The sequence below is a fragment of the Borostomias antarcticus genome, assembly GCF_949987555.1.
Source record: "Borostomias antarcticus genome assembly, chromosome: 7".
NCBI lineage: Eukaryota > Metazoa > Chordata > Actinopteri > Stomiiformes > Stomiidae > Borostomias > Borostomias antarcticus.
The window spans coordinates 1,059,112-1,082,825 of NC_140240.1; the positions used below are offsets into that span (position 1 = coordinate 1,059,112).

General features: G+C 44.4%; 3 protein-coding genes across 4 annotated transcripts in view; all 3 read right to left on the reverse strand.

Annotated features, from left to right (window-relative positions):
- Positions 1-6,127, reverse strand: part of LOC311311739 (serine/threonine-protein phosphatase 6 regulatory ankyrin repeat subunit C-like) — a 20,312-nt gene extending 14,185 nt beyond the window's left edge. The window contains exons 1-11 of the mRNA XM_084441495.1: positions 5,988-6,127; positions 5,008-5,091; positions 3,869-3,947; positions 3,663-3,733; positions 3,325-3,525; positions 2,791-2,878; positions 2,559-2,701; positions 2,209-2,421; positions 509-587; positions 282-396; positions 54-136 (exon numbers count right to left, since the gene is read on the reverse strand). Coding sequence (XP_084297621.1) covers positions 54-136; positions 282-396; positions 509-587; positions 2,209-2,421; positions 2,559-2,701; positions 2,791-2,878; positions 3,325-3,525; positions 3,663-3,733; positions 3,869-3,947; positions 5,008-5,091; positions 5,988-6,014 — 1,183 coding nt within the window. The 5' untranslated portion in view covers positions 6,015-6,127. The remainder of the gene's footprint in view (positions 1-53; positions 137-281; positions 397-508; positions 588-2,208; positions 2,422-2,558; positions 2,702-2,790; positions 2,879-3,324; positions 3,526-3,662; positions 3,734-3,868; positions 3,948-5,007; positions 5,092-5,987) is intronic.
- Positions 6,128-9,375: 3,248 nt separating this feature from the next.
- Positions 9,376-18,472, reverse strand: LOC311310890 (citrate synthase, mitochondrial-like). Its single transcript, XM_084440477.1, has 11 exons — positions 18,328-18,472; positions 16,152-16,202; positions 15,905-16,012; positions 15,448-15,513; positions 14,724-14,855; positions 14,079-14,267; positions 13,674-13,873; positions 13,445-13,574; positions 11,520-11,621; positions 10,192-10,401; positions 9,376-9,563 (listed from the first exon to the last, which is right to left on the reverse strand). The coding sequence occupies exons 1-11, from the start codon at positions 18,379-18,381 to the stop codon at positions 9,393-9,395; spliced, it is 1,413 nt and encodes a 470-aa protein (XP_084296603.1). The 5' UTR covers positions 18,382-18,472; the 3' UTR covers positions 9,376-9,392.
- A 605-nt stretch (positions 18,473-19,077) lies between these two features.
- Positions 19,078-23,065, reverse strand: cnpy2 (canopy FGF signaling regulator 2). Of its 2 annotated transcripts, none has more exons than XM_084441026.1 (6): positions 23,027-23,065; positions 22,639-22,744; positions 22,393-22,508; positions 22,000-22,197; positions 19,873-19,969; positions 19,078-19,408 (listed from the first exon to the last, which is right to left on the reverse strand). In XM_084441026.1, exons 2-6 carry the CDS (start codon positions 22,736-22,738, stop codon positions 19,365-19,367), a joined length of 555 nt encoding a protein of 184 aa, XP_084297152.1. In that variant the 5' UTR covers positions 22,739-22,744; positions 23,027-23,065; the 3' UTR covers positions 19,078-19,364. The 2 variants fall into 2 exon arrangements, with proteins under 2 accessions (XP_084297152.1, XP_084297151.1); XM_084441025.1 differs by having other exon boundaries at positions 23,013-23,059.
- Between the last annotated feature and the right edge of the window lie 649 nt (positions 23,066-23,714).

Consider the following 23,714-nt stretch of genomic DNA (forward strand, 5'->3'; position numbering starts at 1 on the left):
GGGTCAGTTAGTCATGGCGGGTCAGATAGACATGGCGGGGTCAGTTGGCTCACCTGAGGAGAGTAACTTGCGGCAGCAGTCTGAGAACCCGTAGAGCACCGCCAGGTGAAGAGGAAACATCCCATGAACCCCCTGCCTGAGAGAGAGACAGCCATGACAACAGACCTGCACGTGTGTGTGTGTGTGTGTGTGTGTGTGTGTGCGTACCTGGCTGTGTGTGTGTGTGTGTGTGTGTGTGTGTGTGTGTGTGCGTACCTGGCTGTGTGTGTGTGTGTGCGTACCTGGCTGTGTCAGCACCATTTGTCATCAGGGTGCTGATGAGCAGCTCGTGGCCGTGCTTAGCAGCAACATGAAGAGGAGTATTGCCAAATTTATCAACACTGTCGATCTCCCCACCTGAGAGGAGAGAGGAGGAGAGGAGAGAAGGAGAGGAGAGATGAGCGAGGACAGGAGAGCAGAGGAGAGGAGAGCTCAGGCCAGGTGATGAGGTTGGGATGAGGTTCGTTACCGTTCTGGATGAGGATCTGGGAGCGGGTGAAGCGGCCGTGTATGGCGGCCATGTGCAGCGGACTCTTCCCTTCTTTACTCTGCAGAGAGAAGAAGAGCAACAACCATGTTACACTCAGCACCAGTTGGGGCTGTATTAATAACCAGTTGGGGCTGTATTAATAACCAGTTGGGTCTGCATTAATAACCAGTTGGGGCTGTATTAATAACCAGTTGGGGCTGTATTAATAACCAGTTGGGTCTGTATTAATAACCAGTTGGGTCTGCATTAATAACCAGTTGGGTCTGTATTAATAACCAGTTGGGGCTGTATTAATAACCAGTTGGGTCTGTATTAATAACCAGTTGGGGCTGTATTAATAACCAGTTGGGACTGTATTAATAACCAGTTGGGTCTGCATTAATAACCAGTTGGGTCTGTATTAATAACCAGTTGGGACTGTATTAATAACCAGTTGGGTCTGTATTAATAACCAGTTGGGTCTGTATTAATAACCAGTTGGGGCTGTATTAATAACCAGTTGGGTCTGTATTAATAACCAGTTGGGGCTGTATTAATAACCAGTTGGGTCTGCATTAATAACCAGTTGGGTCTGCATTAATAACCAGTTGGGGCTGTATTAATAACCAGTTGGGACTGTATTAATAACCAGTTGGGGCTGTATTAATAACCAGTTGGGTCTGTATTAATAACCAGTTGGGTCTGCATTAATAACCAGTTGGGTCTGTATTAATAACCAGTTGGGGCTGTATTAATAACCAGTTGGGTCTGTATTAATAACCAGTTGGGTCTGTATTAATAACCAGTTGGGTCTGTATTAATAACCAGTTGGGTCTGTATTAATAACCAGTTGGGGCTGTATTAATAACCAGTTGGGTCTGTATTAATAACCAGTTGGGTCTGTATTAATAACCAGTTGGGGCTGTATTAATAACCAGTTGGGTCTGTATTAATAACCAGTTGGGTCTGTATTAATAACCAGTTGGGGCTGTATTAATAACCAGTTGGGGCTGTATTAATAACCACTAGAACCCAGACAATAGGTGGAGTGGTGTTCATAGAAATGAGACAGCAGTCAACACAAACAGCGCGAGAATCTCACAACAAATCAATTACAACAAATGGCAAATGGCCTGCACTTATAGAGCACTTTTATCCAAAGAGCTTTACAATGAAGGCTTCTCATTCACCCATTCAAACACCAATGGCGGCAGCTGCCATGCAAGGTTCTAACCTGCTCATTGGGAGCAATTTGGGGTTCAGTGTCTTACCCAAGGACACTTCAACATGTCATCAGGAGGAACCGGGATTCGAACCAGCGACCCTACGATCATTGGGCGACCCAGTCTACCTCCTTCTGAGCCACAGAACATGTACTGTAGTTGGTACTGGTTCTATTAATACATCCATGGTACCGGCGCAGAACTGATGTGACTCAAACACATCAAAAGACTATGACTAAAACTAAATCAAAATTTGCTGTCAAAATGAACACTGTTATTCTGTTACGGCCCCTGGGTGATACTGATTTTTTGCTTCCCTGTGGAATATGTAGAGAGTGGGTCGTATGCCCACCTCCCTTGTTCTCTGTAAAGCGCATTGTGTTGCCTCTGGGTATGAAATGCGCTATACAAATAAAGCTTAGATTGATTGACTGATTGATTGATTGAGCAGCGTTGACGCCCGTCGCTGGTCCTCACCTGCATGTTGACGTCGGCGCCGTTGTTGACCAGCAGCTCCAGGCACAGCGCCCCGTTGGTGGAGACGGCGGCGAGGTGCAGTGGCGAGCAGCCACGCTGGTTGGGCTGGTTCACGTTGGCGCCGCGGTTCACCAGCTCGTTGGCCACCGACTCCTGGCCCGCGTAGCACGACATGTGGAGCGCCGTGTTCCCGAAGGCGTTGGGCTCGTCGATCTGCGGCGCGGGGAAGTCAAGAAGACGCAGGGCGTTAAGCAGGGAGAACATCCGTTTCTGGGTTTTAGGTTTTGTTGATAACCCAGATTCTCTTAAAGATTTGCGCTGGCGTTCATTCACAGCAGATGAACTCTGACCTCTGCCCCCAGCCTCAGCAGGTACTTGACCACCTCGACCTGGCCGCTGGCGGCGGCGGCGTGGAGGGGCGTGTACCCGCGCTTGTCTCTGCACACAGCGTCAGCACTGCGAGACACCAGCAGCTTCACGATCTCCAGATGCCCTGAGGGAGGAGACACACTTGGGCATTACAACAACTCACACACACACACACACATGCATGCGATGGTGGGGTTAGGAGGTCCGTCCTACCGAGGTAGGCTGCCCAGTGGATTGGCTGTCGTTCCTTCTTATCGCTGGCGCTCAGGTTAGCCCCTTTGTTCAGAAGCAGATTCACCATCTGGACGGAGGAGCAGAGTTAAAACTACCCTCTGAACGCACTCAGCCACCGTTGGAGCAGGAAATGACCGTTTGTGCTACAGGGGTGTTTAAATCTAAAAGAGGCAATAAGGAGTAGGAATAATTTTACAGAGCTATCACCCTACCGACTGACCCCCCCCCCCCAACGTCTGCGTGTCTGCTGTGTGGTGTGTTATTACTGTGTTATTACCTCTGCGTGTGTGGTGTGTTATTACTGTGTTATTACCTCTGCGTGTCTGCTGTGTGCTGCGTGGTGTGTTATAACTGTGTTATTACCTCTGCGTGTCTGCTGTGTGCTGCGTGGTGTGTTATAACTGTGTTATTACCTCTGCGTGTCCGCTGTGTGCTGTGTGGTGTGTTATAACTGTGTTATTACCTCTGCGTGTCCGCTGTGTGCTGCGTGGTGTGTTAATACTGTGTTATTACCTCTGCGTGTCCGCTGTGTGCGGCGTGGTGCAGGGCGGTGCGTCCGGAGCGGTCCGCCACGTTCAGGCTGCTCAGCTGTGGGATCAGCGCCTCGGCGCACCGCGTGGCCCGGTTGGCGGCGGCCACGTGCAGCGGCGTCTGCCAGAACTTGTCCCGTGTGTTGACCTCTGCCCCCTCCTTCAGCAGCACGCCCACGGCCTTCTGGGAGAGAGGGGAGGAGAGAATCTAAGCGTTTTAAATCACCCACCATTTCACAAGTCCTAGAATGGCTGACAGTGGGAGATTACAACAATAACAGGTTCAGGTTCATATGGATTGTGTTCTGTAGGAGATATTACTTCATTGCGTGAGGCAGCTGCTCGATGCAGAGGGGTCAGCCAGCCTTGGTCCTTAGCGTTAACATTAGCACCTGAGAGACACACAGACTCAGAAACCATCGCCAACTCAGCAAAAAACACTCACACAGACAGAAATCATCTCCAACTCCGGCCCAGCAAAACACACAACAACCAAGAGTGGACTGGGGTTGTATTCAGAAAGTTACCTGAATTAATGAGAAGGTTGATGATTTGAACATCACCCAGACAAGCAGCAGCATGTAAGGGGGTACGGCGCTCTTGGTCCTGAGAGAAGAAGCAGACAACAGCCAATGAGCACAGTTTAATTAATCACAGGTTATGATATGGGTGGACCAAGCTACATCAAACATGTTATGTAAATAATAATACAGCCAAAAACATAATAGTAACATAACAGTAGACTGTGGAAGTAGAAGTATCGTATCTACAAGCAGAAGGAAGATTCCTCATCAGGAAGCACTGAAGACAAAAGGAGACCAATAATGACAAGATGCACTAAGGGGAATTCTCTATCAATCAAGCCCAATTCCAGAACTTGAACCAATGTTCGGTAAAAAGTTAGACATTGTAAAAACATAGAAAAGCAAATGAAAAAAAATAGCAATGAGCTCCCTGGTCACAAACTAAGTGAATGAGGTGATGTGTGACTTTAGCCAAAGAGAAGACTCTAGTATATCTCTCACTATATCTAATATCTAGTATCACTCAATCTAGTATTTAGTATTTCAATTGATTTTATTTTAACTTCTGACAATTGCCAAACTGCGCCCTGGGCAGCAGGCCATATCTCTAAAGGCTCATGGAAAGCACACACTCAGCGATCTAGGAATCAAACTCTCCACTTTAGTAGATACAATCCCGTTTTTATACACCACCATACCCACGCCGTCATCGTCTCGGTTTGAAAGTAAAGGCTGCTGTGTGTGTGTGTGTGTGTGTGTGTGTGTGTGTGTGTGTGTGTGTGTGTGTGTGTGTGTACCCTAACTGGACATTGAGTAGCCCATAGCGTCGGGTCAGACAGCTAGTCAGATTACCAGAAGGTGGAGGGCGTAAACCTCTACATGCCAGACATATTGGAAGAGGCCTTCAATCCCCCACTAAGCCTTTCCTTCCCCCAATCCCTTAACCCTAAGCTCATCTCCTCCTTGTCCTCAAATACATCTGCACAACAGTCAAATCATGCATACACACACATTTATATCTTATTCTCAAATAGGTTGTTTTGTTGTTGTTCAGGGGGTAATGCTTTGCTACTTAACTAATGTACAGGTCAACAAAGTGTGCGGTGCAACTCGTGGAATGATGTTTGATGGGCAGATCTTACCAGTGCATTGACTTCTTCCTCCTTGTGCAACAAAAATTTGACTTCCTCTATATTTCGGCTGAATATGGCTTGGACCAGTGGAGTCTGGAAATAGAGAGCTACAGTGTTAAAGACGTGTTCAACTTTCAGAGTATCTGTAGTTAAGCCTAGCAGTCTGTATGATGGTAATCACAGTGCTAATGGCTCAAGTCCTAGAATATAAAACCCCCTTCTTATCTCTCCCTGCTGTCGAGGTGTTTTGCTTGTCCACGACTAACTTAACTATGTTAGTGCATGTTAACTATGTTAGTGCATGTTAACTATGTTAGTGCATGTTAACTATGTTAGTTAGTTACCTCTCTACTCGAGACTCTCCTAACGTTATCTACAAACATCTCCAAGCTCATGTTATAGACTTATACTGTACTACGTAGCTAGCAAGCCAAAGTGGATGAGGCCGGCTCCATCTACTACCTGGAAAGGGACCATTCATGGAGGAAGCCACTAGCTAGCTAACAACGATTGAAAGGAAAGATGGGAGGTTATTTATAACAAGCAAAAGACACCGTCTGGACAGAGGGGGGTCAACAAATGTGTCAAATCAAAGGATACAGCTCTTAATCCAGATTGTGAGACTGAATAACGACCAGCACACACAGGCCAAACCGTCTAATAACGTTAGCGCAGGCTAGTTAGCTTAGCATTAGCATTAGCTAGCACTAGAAGGTTAGTTAGCTTAGCATTGTTAGCTAGCACTAGAAGGTAGCTAATAATGTTAGTTGGCTAGCTAGATAAGCAAGTCTAACAAACCTAATAAGACATTGAAATGTTGACGATAAAGAATTGAATACGCGTTCTTGCTGTTAATAAGCTAATGTTGTAGCTAGCAGGTTAGCACTAGCACTAGCATTATCACTATAATTAGGGTTAGCATTAGCACTAGCTAGCTAGCCTAGCCTGTTAATACCCTTCCCAGTCATGGTTAGCTCACTAGCTCATACCTGCTCTGTTATAGTTAGTATCCCCATCTCCCCGTCAGGCTGGTCGAGGCTCCTTCATGAGGATCGGGGGGATGGATAACTAAGATGTTCCTCGTTTTACTCGGGGACAGACGGGAGGGTTTATCACGGGAGATTCCGGTCGGTTGGTCGGTGCCGTTGGTGCTCGCGAGCCCAGACCGTGCTGCGTAGCTGTGTTCCGGTGCCTCGCGACCCGTGGCTGGTTTGGGAGCAACAGCGACACCGTGTGGACAGTTTTCACATTGCAGTGGTTTTGCCATTTTGTCGAGTATTCATTAGACAAAATATTTCTTTTTTTCTTTAAATAGTATATTCCTCCATACATTACATTTACATTACATTACAGTCATTTAGCAGACGCTTTTATCCAAAGCGACTAACAATAATTGCATTTAACGTAGGAAGAGCCAATGTACTACTACTTGCCAGAACTCACAAGTGCATCTTCTTTCTAAAACAAGTGACTAAGGGCATCATCTAGTGCTGAAGGCAAAGTGCAAGAATCACAATCTAAAGTACAGTGCAATATAATATAACAACAATGTGTGTGTGGTGCACAACAATGTGTGTGTGGTTTTGCCATTTTGACGAGCATTCGTTAGACAAAATCTTTATTTTTTTCTTTAAATAGTATATTACGTATTATACGTATTATTATAGAACTTCATGGAGGAATGGCAACTATAAAGGTCATGTAGAAACAGCGACACCATGTGGAGAGTTTTCACATTGCACAACAATCTGTGTGTGGTTTTGACATTTTGACGAGCATTCGTTAGACAAAATCTTAATTTTTTTCTTTAAATAGTATATTACGTATTATGCGTATTATTATAGAATTTCATGGAGGAATGGCAACTATAAAATACGTGTGTTAAAAGTCTCAGGTTCATCATTGCAGTAAGTGCACTTGTGATGTCTGTGAATCTGGATACTATAATGGTGTGGAGTATAATGTTGTATTGTGTAAAATATTAAGATTTGCATCTCTAGCTTTGTCAGAATCAGCACTGAAAGTCACGTGGTTACAACAAGTAGGTGTGACTGAGGCTGGACTGACGTCACCGGCGGATCATCTTCAGAACATGGACGGAGCGTCGGTTGGACAAACTGCAAATGGACATGGACACGAATAGTCTGGACTGCTGTGCACTGGATTTTCAGGTCTCTCATTAGTGCAAACTTTTATCATCCATTTCAATGTCTGCAATCATAGGAATATTATATTATTAGTATAGCTTTTAGCATTTGTATTTTGGGTTTTTATAAAAGTAAAACAAATAATGTGTTAATTGAGATCTACATTCTGCTGGTTTGCAAATGGGAAACATTTCTCAAGTACCTTCCCTTGCTCACTGTTATGCGTCTGTTGAAAATAAATGCCTCAACAACTTCTGTAATATTTTCAGTATCAGGACATATAGGCATTTATTCTAGATTTGACCAGTTTGACAGTGCCGGAGTTGCTGTTCAATTCAAAGCACACAAATTGATGTAAAAATATAAGGCGATTATTTAGGCCTGTGTCTAAGGGAGCAACACATCAATTTTCCTACCTTTCTGAAAGGTACATGAGGTCTTAACCCGGCCAAAGGGGAGTCGAAATCAGAGCACAGTGGTTTCATGTCTAGAACACTATTCATACCAAGAAACATCCTCAGAATAGATTCATCAGCACATAATGTGTATACTGTACACTGCCTATTAGACTAACACAACAATGACCATACTATGAATACTAGAAGGCTATGACACAATCAAGTCGTGATCAATTAAATTATGTTATATTGACAAGTGTAGACGGGCAACCACAGTACACAAGTCACTGTTAATAAAAACATTTATTGGACTTTTTAGTCGTTTGTCCATTTTGTTGTCCATTTTATCTCCCACGTCCACTGTACTGTACACGCCTGTTCTGCTACGGTACGAAGTTCAGATCTTTCATCCACTCTACAATGATGGTCTCACATTACACTGACTTCTCTTAGAACCCGAGGTCTGCTAGAACAGGAACAAATGCAGTAGAAACTTCAAACCCTAGAACCCTTGTATGTTTACTGTACTGCAGCATGTGGGAAGCGATCTGCTCAGTGTTGTGGAAAGAGACGGAACAGAAGACGGCGTCTGGAAATGTGAAAGAAATAATGTGAACACTAAGGGATAGTGATGTGGTGCCCAGTTGGAGTGTATCAGATATTAGATATGGTTTGCAATCACTGTATTGAAACAGGCTCTTACAAACACACAAGGTCGTCCACTCCCCCAGCCAGAAAGAACCCTTCAAACTAAACAGAAACCAAGGGGGGGAAGCCATACCAGAATATGGATTTATGGACACTGGATGAGCAATTGCGTGAAGTGATTAGAACATTTACCAAACATATGTAGATAGAGTTTAGGAAGACATGTAAAGTAACACTGATGTGGTACCCTGCTGTTCCACTGTTCTAACCCCTACCTCCCCTCCCCAGAGAACAGACGTAGCTGCTGTTCCACTGTTCTAACCCATACCTCCCCTCCCCAGAGAACTGTTCTCTGTTCTAACCCATACCTCCCCTCCCCCAGAGAACAGACGTAGCTGCTGTTCCACTGTTCTAACCCATACCCCCCCTCCCCAGAGAACAGACGTAGCTGCTGTTCCACTGTTCTAACCCATACCCCCCCTCCCCAGAGAACAGACGTAGCTGCTGTTCCACTGTTCTAACCCATACCCCCCCTCCCCAGAGAACAGACGTAGCTGCTGTTCCACTGTTCTAACCCATACCTCCCCTCCCAAGAGAACTGTTCTCTGTTCTAACCCATACCTCCCCTCCCCAGAGAACAGACCTAGCTGCTGTTCTACTGTTCTAACCCATACCTCCCCTCCCCAGAGAACAGACGTAGCTGCTGCTGAAGCTCAGTGTTTCCAGGTGCTGTCGGCTGGTGAATTCCCAGCTGAAAGAAGTGAATTTATTGACAGTGGTGTGAAATCGTTGATAAAGATCCATACTCTATTACAGACCTACAGACCCTGGTCACTGTACATACTCGAACTGTGAGGCCTGATGAGTGGTTATATTACACGAGGAATTTTCCTGCCATGGAGTGTCGTCACTGTTTGGTAATGTTTTGTAAAGGCTGGTTTCTACCGCTGACAGAGTGCCCCTCAGCTACTACAACGAACAACACTTGATATTTAGATTTCTTTACAAGAACCGAGTCAGTGTCTCACGACAGAACTGCCCAGATACACAGAAAGGAAAATATCACTGAATATGGAACCAACTAAATCCAGCAAAGGCCCTTCTTAATGTTTTCATAAGTGTACTTTATGGTCAGGATCCCTCCCCTTGTCCCCCCCCCCCCCCCTCCCGTTTCCTCTTCCTCCTCGTCCGTCTGTCCACTCTAGCCGGACTTGACCCCCACCAGGGCCATCAGTCCGTCTGTGCTCATGGACTTGGGCCGCTCCAGGGGGAAGCCCAGCGCCCGGCTCCACACCAGCTGGGCCAGCACCCCCAGCGCCCGGGACACGCCGAACAGCACCGTGTAGTAGTTCATCTCCGTCATGGTGTAGTACTGTAAACAAGGAAGACAACGGGTGGACTGACTACACTGTTCACAAGAAAACCACAACTGCTTTTAAGGTAGGTAAAAGGTGGATTAATTATATTCCGAGTGAAACATATTCTTGGAATATGATTTGGTCCACACAGTGAGAACAGATTTAATAAGACGGTATTCCTCGTTGGAGATAATTGAGGGAAAAAAAGAGCTTTCACATCCACTATGCAGACCAGGTGCAGGACAAACCGGAGTAGTGAACTAGAAAAAGAACAGAGTCCGCACATTGGAGCATATAAATGATGGACTGTTCCCAATAGTTTATAATAACGTTGCAATCATTGTGATATTGATTTCTGATGAAGATCACAATGATCGAAAGGTTAAAATAAACCATTGAGAACAGTCCCATCATTTATATGCACCAGTGTGTGGACTCAATTATTTTTTTTATTCCTCTAGTTGGAGCCCTGGGCCGAGTTTCCCCAGAGTTATCGTAGCGCTACGATCATCGTAAGCTACGGCGTTCATCGTAGCGCTACGATGCCTCTGGGAAACTCAGCCCTGTTCCTCTGTGGCTGTCGCTGAGAGTTTGTCAGTCAATCTGACCACTTCCTGTGATGTCATCCTGCTGCAGACCCACCTGGAGCAGCACCCCGCTGTGGGCGTCGACGTTGGGCCAGGGGTTCTTGGCCTTGCCCTGTTCCAGCAGCACGTTGGGGACGATCTTGTAGAGCTGAGCCACTAGTTTGAACATGGGGTCGTCAGGCAGGTGCTTGAGGGCGAACTCTCGCTGGCAGGCGTAGCGCGGGTCAGTCTTCCTCAGGACGGCGTGGCCGTAGCCAGGCACCACCTGGACGCACAAACACCACGACAACATCTCTCAGAGAGAAAGAAGCTAGGCCAATATCACTACTAATAAATGGGGATCAAAAAATATTAACATGAGTAATGGCTAATAGACTAGTACAGATTATACAAGGCTCAAAATTGTGACCGTTTTGGTCCCATATACTCCTGAAATGTCATCTGTGCAACCTGAAAATATAATTGGGAGTATTTGTGTGAGTGCACATAATAGTTGTGGTGTGACCTTTTTTGCATTCGGACGTCCCTTTCTCTGGATTAGTTGCACACTCACATGCCTTGTCGTTCGCAGTGGTGGTGAAAACTAAAATGTTCCTCCCATGACTTAAAAGCCTAAACAGCCATATCTCGACTCGAGGGTCACAGAAAAACGGGGTTTGAACTGGGACAAAGCTCTTGACTTCATGAACGCTAGCAACATTATCAAGCTCAAGTTAAAGAACACAATGCTTTCTCTAAAAGTGTGGAGCCTCTTCTCCATTCATTGACATAAAACCGCTAGTCTACAGTAACTACATGTTTGGCCTGACAACCTACCTTATAGTCACAGTGCCTTGATGTGTCCTCACAAATGGTCTAGATTGTTTGATATTTAAAAATAAAATGGCCTATATTTTGTTAAAAATGTGTAACATTTACACTTTGCACATTTTAGCTATCATACCGTCAAAATCTCATACCGCCCCATACTGTAGTTGGTTGCTCCTTACACTTTGATGAGTGCTCCTAAATTTTTGCTGGTGCTCCTTGATGTCGAGAGCATCAGTTTGAGCCCTGTTATACCATCCATAATTAATAATGATCAAACAGGATTCGTTCCAAATAGATTACCGAGTGATAATATTATACATATCATGCCACAAAACTACAGCAACAGATTTAGTTTATTTAGGCTTCTGACAGGATAGTCTGGCCATTTACTTGTAGACATTGGACTACCTAGAAAAACGAAACGTTGAGATGGGGTACTGGGGATATGAGAGGACATATAATCATCATATATTCTTGTTATTACCATGCCTTATCTCCCTAGATAAAAGTAATAAAAGACATTAAAAAGCTGTGCCACTCCCACCCAACACACCCTAGGCTCTGTCCTCTCACCCTTCCAGACTTGAGTGTGTTCCAGATGTAGTCCCTCATCTTCTCGTCAGACACCTCCCCTCCCATCTCCTTCTGCAGCGCCGTCAGCCAAACCAGAACCTCCTACACAGAGAGAGGAGACCGCTCAGTCAGACAGACAGCTCAGACAGACAGACAGCTGAGTCAGATAGACAGCTCAGTCAGACAGACAGCTTAGTCAGATAGACAGCTTAGTCAGATAGACAGCTCAGTCAGACAGACAGCTCAGTCAGATAGACAGCTTAGTTAGACAGACAGCTCAGTTAGACAGACAGCTTAGTCAGATAGACAGCTTAGTCAGACAGACAGCTCAGTCAGACAGACAGCTCAGTCAGACAGACAGCTCAATTAGACAGACAGCTTGAAGTCAGACAAACCAGAACCTCCTACACAGAGAGAGGAGCCAGCTGAGTTAACACAGACACAGAGACAGGAGCCAGCTAAGTCAGACAGACAGTTTAGTCAGACAGACAGCTCAGACAGACAGACAGCTCAGTTAGACACAGCTTAGACAGACAGACAGCTCAGACAGACAGACAGCTCAGTTAGACAGACAGCTTAGTCAGACAGACAGCTTAGTCAGATAGACAGCTCAGTCAGACAGACAGCTCAGTCAGACAGACAGCTTAGTCAGATAGACAGCTTGAAGTCAGACAAACCAGAACCTCCTACACAGAGAGAGGAGCCAGCTGAGTTAACACAGACACAGAGACAGGAGCCAGCTAAGTCAGACAGACAGTTTAGTCAGACAGACAGCTGAGTCAGACAAAACAGAACCTCCTACACAGAGACAGGAGCCAGCTAAGTCAGACAGACAGTTTAGTCAGTCAGACAGCTCAGACAGACAGACAGCTGAGTCAGACATAACAGAACCTCCTACACAGAGACAGAAGCGAGCTCAGTCAGACAGCTCAGTCAGACAGACACAGAGACAGGGGCCAGCTCAGTTAGACAGACAGCTCAGTCAGACAGACAGACAGCTCAGTCAGACAGGCAGCTCAGTCAGACAGACAGACAGCTCAGTCAGACAGGCAGCTTCACATCGCTACAGCAAATTCCCATTACATTCTTCTGACAGGATCAAATGACTTTGAGATACAACTGAGGTCCAAGCTTCATACAAACACCCATACACACCTGGTTGACTCCAGACAAACTCCCATACACACCTGGTTGACTTCATACAAACACCCATACACACCTGGTTAGCTTCATACAAACACCCATACACACCTGGTTGCCTCCAGACAAACACCCACACACACCTGGTTGACTTCATACAAACACCCATACACACCTGGTTGACTTCATACAAACACCCACACACACCTGGTTAGCTTCATACAAACACCCATACACACCTGGTTGCCTCCAGACAAACACCCACACACACCTGGTTAGCTTCATACAAACACCCATACACACCTGGTTAGCTTCATACAAACACCCATACACACCTGGTTAGCTTCTTACAAACACCCACACACACCTGGTTAGCTTCATACAAACACCCACACACACCTGGCTAGCTTCATACAAACACCCACACACACCTGGTTAGCTTCATACAAACACCCACACACACACCTGGTTAGCTTCATACAAACACCCACACACACCTGGTTAGCTTCATACAAACACCCATACACACCTGGTTAGCTTCATACAAACACCCACACACACCTGGTTAGCTTCATACAAACACCCACACACACCTGGTTAGCTTCATACAAACACCCATACACACCTGGTTAGCTTCATACAAACACCCATACACACCTGGTTAGCTTCATACAAACACCCACACACACCTGGTTAGCTTCATACAAACACCCATACACACCTGGTTAGCTTCATACAAACACCCACACACACCTGGTTAGCGTCATACAAACACCCATACACACCTGGTTAGCCAGGCCGTGAAGTGGCCCAGCCAGGCCGTTCATGGCTGCACTGAAGGACAGGTAGGGGTCGGAGAGGGCGCTTCCTACCAGGTGACTGGTGTGAGCGCTCACATTGCCACCCTCATGGTCACTGTGGCAGGAGAGAGTTACAGAAACGGGAATTTAATCGCAGAACTGGTAGAGCAATGATGGTAGAGAGAGTTTTAAACCCAGTTCTCAGGTGCCTAACCTGTGGATAGTGAGGTAGAGTCTCATGAGCTCGGTGAACTGGGCGTCGCTGTATCCCAGCATGTTGGTGAAGTTGTGGGACCAGTCCAGGCTGGAGTCGATGGCGCCGATGCTGCTGCCCTCGCGGTAAAGGTTACGGTAGATCTTGGCTGCGATGCAGGGCAGCTTAGCGATCAGATCCATGGAGTCTTCATAGACGAACTAAATTGGGGAAAAAAAGAATGTTTTCTTAGAATGTCGTAGTACAGCTGACGTGTTAGCCAGGGTTGAGTTTCCCAGAGGCATCGTAGCGCTACGTTCATCGTAAGCTATGGCGTTCATCATAGCGCTACGATGAACGTAGCGCTACGATGCCTCTGGGAAGCTCAGCCCAGGTCTGTTGGCCGTGTCCCTGAGCTGAGCTCACCTCCCAGTACTTGGCCTTGTTGACGCCCTCGGAGTAGGCGCGGGCGAAGCTGCTCTCACTGTTCAGGGCTGTGATGGCGGCGCTGAACTGAGACATGGGGTGCAGGTTGGTGGGGAAGTTGTCCAGCATGGTGACCACGTGGGAGGGCAGGGCCGCACGCTTGGCCCACTCCTGCGATAGCCAGCTCACCTGGGGAGATCACACACCGCTAGGGTCAGCGGATCTCGCTCTGCCGAGAAGCTTCATGATTACGATGTGGTTTATGGCAGAACGGTTTGCATCGCTTTTTACAGCGAATATATACTGTATACACCACATACACAAATCAACCTATCTCTACCATGTGATGTCACACAAACATACTCCAGGAGCTTGCGCGATCGCCTTGTTGAGAGGGGTCAGGGAAGAATTTTTACAGCTCACTTATCTGGCCCCCGGGTGATTACTGTTTTTTTGCTTCCCTCTGGAATATGTAGAGAGTGGGTCGTATGCCCACCTCCCTTGTTCTCTGTAAAGCGCATTGTGTTGCCTCTGGGTATGAAATGCGCTATACAAATAAAGCTTTGATTGATTGATTGATTGTCTTCAATCGTCAAACAAGTGAGTGAACTCACCACCATCTCTCCAGACAGCAGCTGTACTGACCTGTTCCTCTGTGGGCACCTGGCCGGTCACTAGCAGCCAGAACAGACCCTCGGGCAGCGGCTCCTGACCCCCGGCTGCCTTGGGCAGCAGCTGCTGGCACTCAGGGATACTGTAGCCACGGAAACGGATTCCCTGAAACAAGTAAGTAAGTAAGTAAGTAAGTAAGTTAGTAAGTAAGTAAGTAAGTAAGTAAGTAAGTAAGTAAGTAAGCAAACTTTATTTATATAGCGCCTTTCACAGCACGAATGCACAAAGCGCTTCACAATACAAATAACATAAAAAGGAAGAAAGAGCGACATACAAAATGCAATACAACATACAGGCAATTACGACATACAAAATACAATACCAGGGGAGGCAGGGGAGGGAATTACCATACAGGCAGCCAGCCTCGACAAGCAGCCATACAAGCAGCGCGGACAAGAGTCACAACGGTATATAGTAACGGTATTTAGTATCAATAGTGCTGTTATCATTATCATTGGGGGGGGTATAACTTTGATCCCTGTATGTTAGGTGCTTTCATTCAGAGCCCACTACACTACTGCGTTCACCACAATTAATTTTTCCCCCATTTTGCTTCGTACATAAAGAGTTATGCTTGGTGTCTCGGTAAACGTATAGTCTATTCTACTAAGGAGGCCCGTCTACGTTCTAAATCCACAGAGTTCAGTGCTTGAGGTGTTTAGGTTCTCCCCGGGGAACCTCCCTGGAGAACACTCACCTCATCAGGGTCAAGAACCGAGGTCTCATACACCAGCCCCTTCATTCCTCTCATCCCACCGTACACCTGGGGACACACACACGCGCGCACACACGCACACGCACACACGCACACACACACGCACGCACGCACGCACACACACGCACGCACGCACACACACACACACACACGCACACGCACGCGCGCACACACACACACGCGCACACACACACGCACACACACACACACGCACACACACACACGCACACACACACACGCACACACACACGCACACACACGCACACACACACGCACACACACGCACACACACACGCACACACACACACGCACACACACGCACACACACACACACACACGCACACACACACACGCAGACACACACACACCACTTCATATTTTACAGTAAAAGTGATACGCAGAAGGTATTTGAGTAATTACCTTGTTTCACGGTACCCACCATGTCCACTGTGATCTGGCCGATGTTAGTCTTGCCATACTGCTGTTTGAAGCTCTTTATCCTACTCTGTTCTTTGGGGATAAGGTCTGAGAGCACATCTTTCAGGTTCTGCAAAGGAACGGCAAAAACAGGCATATATCACCACTCAACCCATCCCATAGTACCGTCTGAGAGAACCTCAGCATAAACTAGGGTACAAAGATCAATCAGTCTCAAATCAACGAGGAGGGCAGTCTCTGGTACTTACAGACGTCGATGAAGTAGCGTTTCTGGAGGCCACAAAGAGACATGCTGCATTCTGAAAAGGACAAGAAGGACAATGTTATGAGGAGTAAGCAATCAGCAAGTAAGACCTTGAACCCTGACCCTAACCTTGACTCAGAGACAACTAGTCAACCAAGGAAGGTTTCAAGTTTCAGGTTTCAAGGTTTCAAGTTTCAGAAGCACCTTGGTCTGTTCATTAAAAACATCACTGGGTTCCAGGGTTTCTCAAGTGCGTTCTGAACTTGGTAGAGCTAATTTTTTCCCATGATGCTCCTTATACCTGGAATACTTTACAACACACTCTAAAGCTTGAGGTACTTCCTTCAATCACAGTTTAAATCCATGGCTTTTGACATTTGTACTTCGACTTGGAACTGTTTTTAATTATTATTATTGTTATTGTGTATTGTATTTGTTCTGCTGTTATTTATGTATTTGTGTGAACTCGTCAACACTGTAAATGAGGGAAATCTCAGTGCTTTACGAGTATAAAGGTCTGAAATGAAATGATTCAGTGAGCCAGTATACCGTAGGACTAGATAGATAGATAGATAGATAGATAGATAGATAGATAGATAGAAAGACTTTATTTAGACAGGGGAGAACATACTGAGACCAGTATGTGCCCTGCTGCTTACAAACAACATGTATAGTAATTCAACATATATAGTAATTCAACATATATAGTAATTCAATATATAGTAATTCAACATATATAGTAATTCAGTGACAGAGTACAGAACATTACAAAAAAAAGGAAAAGAAAACAGTGATAGCAACTTCCCTTGGCTAGATACAGCTGGCTACATACTGTACAGCCAAGTGAAGTCAGGCTACTGTCAACATAACGACCCAGATAGCCGAGTTATTATCACTGTAGACAGACTGAAGGACAACTTCACAATTTAAGATATAGCTTAAAGCAATGGGACGAATGAAAACCAGGTTATTTCACAAAGGCAAGGGCCTATACATAGGCTATGTTCATGGTTCACAGCGCAACACAAGTTTAAACCAATATGAACGGATGGAAGGTATTACATATCAAATCATAGGTGAAAATTGAAACCTTTTCAACCCTGAGAGGGACTGACCTCAGATCTGACCTCGGCAGACAGAAATATAACTCCGCCCAATAGTGAGGAAGGATTCTCTTGCCTGTACGTAATGTTGATTATTTCAACATAATTTGATTTGCCTGACACTGTACGTGTTGCACTTTTGTACAACTTGAGCGTATAACCTAGATTTTGTTACATTTTTTTGTGTACATACATTTTGCATATTCTGTCTACCTACTGTAATCCATCCCTTATTGTGCCGTTTTACTGTACGTATACTGCTGTAGCACTAATACATCTGACATTATCATCGTAGGCTGTGGTGTTGAATGTTAGGACCTCAGGAACAGGCTTAACTTACACTTCCCAATCTTAGTGGCTGCTGACCCCATGACCTCCACAGATGACTGTTGGTCAAAATGACCCCATGACCCCCACAGATGACTGTTGGTCAAAAGTTATTTGTCTTTCAAGGATGAAAGGTGTGCATTGCACTTGCACATACCATGTAATAGGGCTTTATCTCGCTCAAGTCCTGGTGTGCTATTGTATAGCTAGTGAATAAACCTTTCTGTTGTCAACCCGCTCTACCGATAACGTTATTAAAGCCAAACTAAGTTACCAAGTACCCTAGCGTTACATAGGCAAGGCAAGGCAAGTTTATTTATATAGCACATTTCAGCCACAGGGCAATTCAAGGTGCTTTACATGAGACATTAAAAGCATTAAAACAAAAAGCAAGACATTATAGACATTTAAAACTAAAGGCAGAAAGTCGACATAGTCTACTTTACATTATTGATGGAAACACATGGACAGGGCTAACGTACCTAGGGCAATGAAAGCTAGCTAGCCTAGTTAGCTACCCAGCTTTAGCTCGCTGAAAATGTGAGGCTCTTTCAAAAGAACCGGGTCTCTAAGCAAGCTTGCTGTTCAGAATGTAAGTTTTCAAAAAGAAGGCTTGTTTGACAGCTAGCTAGGTAGCTACATGGCTGGCCTGCCCAGGTTGTGCAGTAGTGCTAGCTAGCTAATGCTAATGCTATAGGGGACGTCTCAACGCCCGGGTCCCCCTCCCTCTGGGCCGTCTCATCGGCTTACCTTAGAATTGAGGATCCTGGGGGCAAGTCTGTTGCAGGCGGTCAATAGAGACATGTTGGAGGCAGGGGGCTTGTCTTGAGGAATAAATATTAACCTAGTGTACTGGTCAAGTTCGCCAGTACCCCTGTGAAGGTGCCCCTGCTGGTGTGGTGGCGTAGTGAAGGTTGAGAGAGGAACAGGCCCTCACACGGGATTGGTTGAGAACAAGCATGGTTTAGGTGACGTCAGGGCCAGTGATAATCTGAACATGGTCACTGATGTACAGTATGTTCTTGATGGGATTATTCTTCTAATCGGAGATGTATCGTAGAAGAAATGCACTGTATTCAAGTATTTTAGTAACACATTTTTTAAAGAGGATTTACTGGCCACATATCAACAAAAAATACCCATCACTTCATACTGAACTCGAGTTGATGTTGTAGAAATATATATTTTCAGGAACATTGGAAATAAGTGATTTACTTTATAAACAAAGTTAATATATAAATAAGAAGGAGTGCTGGAGAGGAATAGTTTAAATCATTTACAGGGTTCACCAAACTTTATTTCTAATTATTTTCAAGATGAGAAAATGGAAGAGGAACCCCTGAAAATGTACATTGTTGCATGTAAATATTGAAATCATAAAGCATAACGTTTTATGTATGAAACTTGTGAAGATTTCTTTGGGGAAAAACATTCACGTTCAAAATAAGAGCACAAAAATATATTGTGAAGCCTTATATTTCATATTTCAGTGAGGTACAAATGTGTTATAACCAGCTGTACTGTATCTCATAGCATACACACGAGTTATAGACAGAGGCACAAACATGACGTATACAAAAGACGGTGTTATAACGCTGCACAGTAGTTGCCTGATAATTTATAAAAACCTATTCCTGCCTTGTTGATGGAGAAGATGTTACTTTCAATTTTTGTAATACAAAGGTAAACATCTGGCGATGGGCAACAGCGTTGTGGGCAGTGCCAGAGGAGTGAGCGACCCCAGAAGGAAGGGAGCTGTGACTGTGTACAGCAGGACTGGGCTGGGGTCAGAGTTCATCACGGTGCATCTTCAGGGCATGGTCGCATAGGTCTGCAAAACAAACCACATACAAACATCATGCCACTGTACACAATATCTACACTGACAATCTGTACCCCAAATCGTTCCCTTTACCTTGCTGAATAAATTATTTTGTTCTATAATATTTTTTTTCTTTTTTTTTTTTTTTTAAAATGGCATTTCTGCTTTATTAGATAGCACAGTGAAGATTTTAGACAGGAAATGTGTGTGTGTGTGTGTGTGTGTGTGTGAGAGAGAGAGAGAGAGAGAGAGAGGAGAGGAGAGAGAGAGAGAGGAGAGAAGGAGAGAAGGAGAGAGAGGGGAGGAAATGCAGCACAAGGCCCGGGCCGGATTTGAACCCGGGTCTCTATAGTAAGGACAGAGCTCTGTGGTATGCGCCATAACAGGGCACCCCAAGATTTGTGGTGTCATAATAAATCATTAAATGCACCCAAGTCAATATATGAGTGAAATACAGTAAGAGGAGAGCATACCTGTTCTCTTGCTGCAGAGTTTGTCTTTGACGTTATCTGTCGCATGGGCGAAGAATTCGATTATCTCATCTTCCTGTTGTTCAACAATCGTCTCACACTGGAGGGAAGATTGAACAAATAAATGAAACACACTGAGAAACAAATCCCACTGAGATGAAGAACACTTTCCAATTCTCTACTCTGTGTGCACACTTGGTGAGTAGCACCAAGTAGAACACTAAAATGCCAAATTCATTATGGTAGAACACTAGAATGCTAAATGCATTAGAGTAGAACACTAGAATGCTAAATGCATTATGGTAGAACACTAGAATGCTAAATGCATTATGGTAGAACACTAGAATACTAAATGCATTATGGTAGAACACTAGAATACTAAATGCATTATGGTAGAACACTAGAATGCTAAATGCATTAGGGTAGAACACTAGAATGCTAAATGCATTATGGTAGAACACTAGAATGCTAAATGCATTATGGTAGAACACTAGAATGCTAAATGCATTAGGGTAGAACACTAGAATGCTAAATGCATTATGGTAGAACACTAGAATGCTAAATGCATTATGGTAGAACACTAGAATGCTAAATGCATTAGGGTAGAACACTAGAATGCTAAATGCATTATGGTAGAACACTAGAATGCTAAATGCATTAAGGTAGAACACTAGAATGCTAAATGCATTAGCGTAGAACACTAGAATGCTAAATGCATTAAGGTAGAACACTAGAATGCTAAATGCATTAAGGTAGAACACTAGAATGCTAAATGCATTAGCGTAGAACACTAGAATGCTAAATGCATTAAGGTAGAACACTAGAATGCTAAATGCATTATGGTAGAACACTAGAACGCTAAATGCATTAGGGTAGAACACTAGAATGCTAAATGCATCAGGGTAGAACACTAGAATGCTAAATGCATCAGGGTAGAACACTAGAATGCTAAATGCATTATGGTAGAACACTAGAATGCTAAATGCATTATGGTAGAACACTAGAATGCTAAATGCATTATGGTAGAACACTAGAATGCTAAATGCATTAGGGTAGAACACTAGAATGCTAAATGCATTAGGGTAGAACACTAGAATGCTAAATGCATTAAGGTAGAACACTAGAATGCTAAATGCATTAGCGTAGAACACTAGAATGCTAAATGCATTAGGGTAGAACACTAGAATGCTAAATGCATTAGCGTAGAACACTAGAATGCTAAATGCATTATGGTAGAACACTAGAATGCTAAATGCATTATGGTAGAACACTAGAATGCTAAATGCATTAGGGTAGAACACTAGAATGCTAAATGCATTATGGTAGAACACTAGAATGCTAAATGCATTAGGGTAGAACACTAGAATGCTAAATGCATTAGGGTAGAACACTAGAATGCTCAATGCATTAGCGTAGAACATTAGAATGCTAAATGCATTATGGTAGAACACTAGAATGCTAAATGCATTAGGGTAAAACACTAGAATGCTAAATGCATTAGCGTAGAACATTAGAATGCTAAATGCATTATGGTAGAACACTAGAATGCTAAATGCATTAGGGTAGAACACTAGAATGCTAAATGCATTATGGTAGAACACTAGAATGCTAAATGCATTATGGTAGAACACTAGAATGCTAAATGCATTATGGTAGAACATTAGAATGCTAAATGCATTATGGTAGAACACTAGAATGCTAAATGCATTATGGTAGAACACTAGAACGCTAAATGCATTATGGTAGAACACTAGAATGCTAAATGCATTAGGGAAGAACACTAGAATGCTAAATGCATTATGGTAGAACACTAGAATGCTAAATGCATTATGGTAGAACACTAGAATGCTAAATGCATTATGGTAGAACACTAGAATGCTAAATGCATTATGGTAGAACTCTAGAATGCTAAATGCATTATGGTAGAACACTAGAATGCTAAATGCATTAGGGTAGAACACTAGAATGCTAAATGCATTATGGTAGAACACTAGAATGCTAAATGCATTATGGTAGAACACTAGAATGCTAAATGCATTATGGTAGAACAGTACCACTCACTTCCACTTTACCATAAAACTAATGACAGTTGCAAAACAGAGTGAAATGTTTTTTTGAACGGCTACCCACAGCATATTTCAGATCGGCGGTAACTCTGGAGTCTAGCTTAGCCTCTGAGAGGTCCAGAGCTTTCCCGTCCCAAGACGTGACCCTCTGGTAGGTCGTCCTGCTGGTGGCGGGGTCGACGCGTTCCCCGTAGTCCTGCATGCGCTCACACACCTCCTCCATCAGCTCCAGCAGGTGGCCCTCGGAGCGGGCCAGAGGCACCTGGGAACACACACCGAGAGGATGGAGAGATGAGGGGAAGCGGTGAAGCTGTCTATTAACAGAATGATTGTAAAAAATACAGTTTTACTTAGTTCGGCTAACACATTAACCATGAATGCAAATAGGTCAACTCTGCAGTGATAAAACCGTGGTCTGTGCTACTGCGGTTGGAACGTGAAGTCTGTGACTTCTTACTTCTCTAACAGATTGGCTTCCATCGGGGTTGATTCTGAAGGATCCCGTCTGGATCATTTTCTTGGGATCCACCTGGGATATGGCCCACTCCATCTCATCCACCAGAGCCCGGCATGCTGATTGACAATAGCAATAGGGACAGTTCAATGGCATATGATCATGACAGTTTGAGGAACATAAGAAAGCCACGGGACAGCCACTATGGAGCAAACCATGAAATCAAGATGATCCAAGTGTGAAACCTACCCCCACATCTGATGTCCTGCCCTTGCCTGGCTCCGTGGATGTGGCTCGCCAGGAGAGACAACAGCACACACAGGGCGAGTAGCTGCAGGGGATTCTTCATCTTTATCTAAATCAAAAGTGGTGCATTAAGATTATGACACAATCATACATTTGTAAAGACTCAGACTCAACAAAAAAAAAAAGTGTAGATCTTTTTTAAAAGAATCCACGAGTTAACAGAAACATAAACAGGGAATTATGTGCAGTCACTATCCAAATTCAATGAATGGGAAACGCCAATCGCAACAAATCAGTCGAGGCGCTAAACAGTTCTGCCTAAGCTACTAAATACTATATGCATTATTTTCTTAACATATAAGTCTGATAAAAGTTACCAGTTAATGCAGACCTCAGCCACCGCTACAAACACACACCAGTTCCACGCTGTTTCATCTTATTCGGTAAAATGTGGTGACGTATTCAACGGGACGCTACCGAGAGGTGTCCGTGTGTATGCCAGAACAAAAAAAGAAACAGGACCCTCTACACTGATGGAAAATAAAAGTTATTATTCAGTCCTCTTGGTGATTTTATAGCAAGAATTTAAACGTCCCGATTTTGAAACCCGTGTTTATTTTTTGTTTAATAGTTTGTTTTACATTTTGTAGCCTACATAAGTTATCTCCGCATTTGCCTTTTCCTGAAATAATGTAGGCATTCTAAGTTATGTTAGGGTGGGCTACTTTTCGGCATGGGCTAGGCCTAGTCATTTCCCGCTATGCTATTCACCTGATTCCCTCAAACACAATGTTCTGGGACAGGTCTGATAATTTTGGAGAAAGTAGGCTAATACAACAGTGGAGGTGTGTGGAGTTTACTGGTCAGTAACTACCTACAGTATCCACCTACCTACCTACAGTATCTACCTACCTACCTACCTACCTAAGTATCTACCTACCTCTTCCTACCTCTACCTTCCTACCTACCTCTACCTACCTACCTACCTACCTACCTACCTACCTAAGTAAAGTACCTACCTATCTACCTACCTACTTCTACCTTCCTTCCTACCTACCTACCTATCTACCCCTACCCAC

Excerpts from the sequence above, each read along its gene's own strand:
- LOC311310890 (XM_084440477.1), bottom strand. The coding sequence starts at position 18,381 with ATGTCTCTATTGACCGCCTGCAACAGACTTGCCCCCAGGATCCTCAAT. Across the intron at positions 15,514-15,904 it reads GCCAGATCACAGTGGACATG|GTGTACGGTGGGATGAGAGG; the intron begins GTGGGTACCGTG and ends GTGTGTCCCCAG. Across the intron at positions 13,874-14,078 it reads ACAAGGCCAAGTACTGGGAG|TTCGTCTATGAAGACTCCAT; the intron begins GTGAGCTCAGCT and ends TCCCCAATTTAG.
- cnpy2 (XM_084441026.1), bottom strand. The coding sequence starts at position 22,738 with ATGAAGAATCCCCTGCAGCTACTCGCCCTGTGTGTGCTGTTGTCTCTC. Across the intron at positions 22,509-22,638 it reads GCAGGACATCAGATGTGGGG|CATGCCGGGCTCTGGTGGAT; the intron begins GTAGGTTTCACA and ends ATTGTCAATCAG. Across the intron at positions 19,409-19,872 it reads ACTCTGCAGCAAGAGAACAG|ACCTATGCGACCATGCCCTG; the intron begins GTATGCTCTCCT and ends TTTGTTTTGCAG.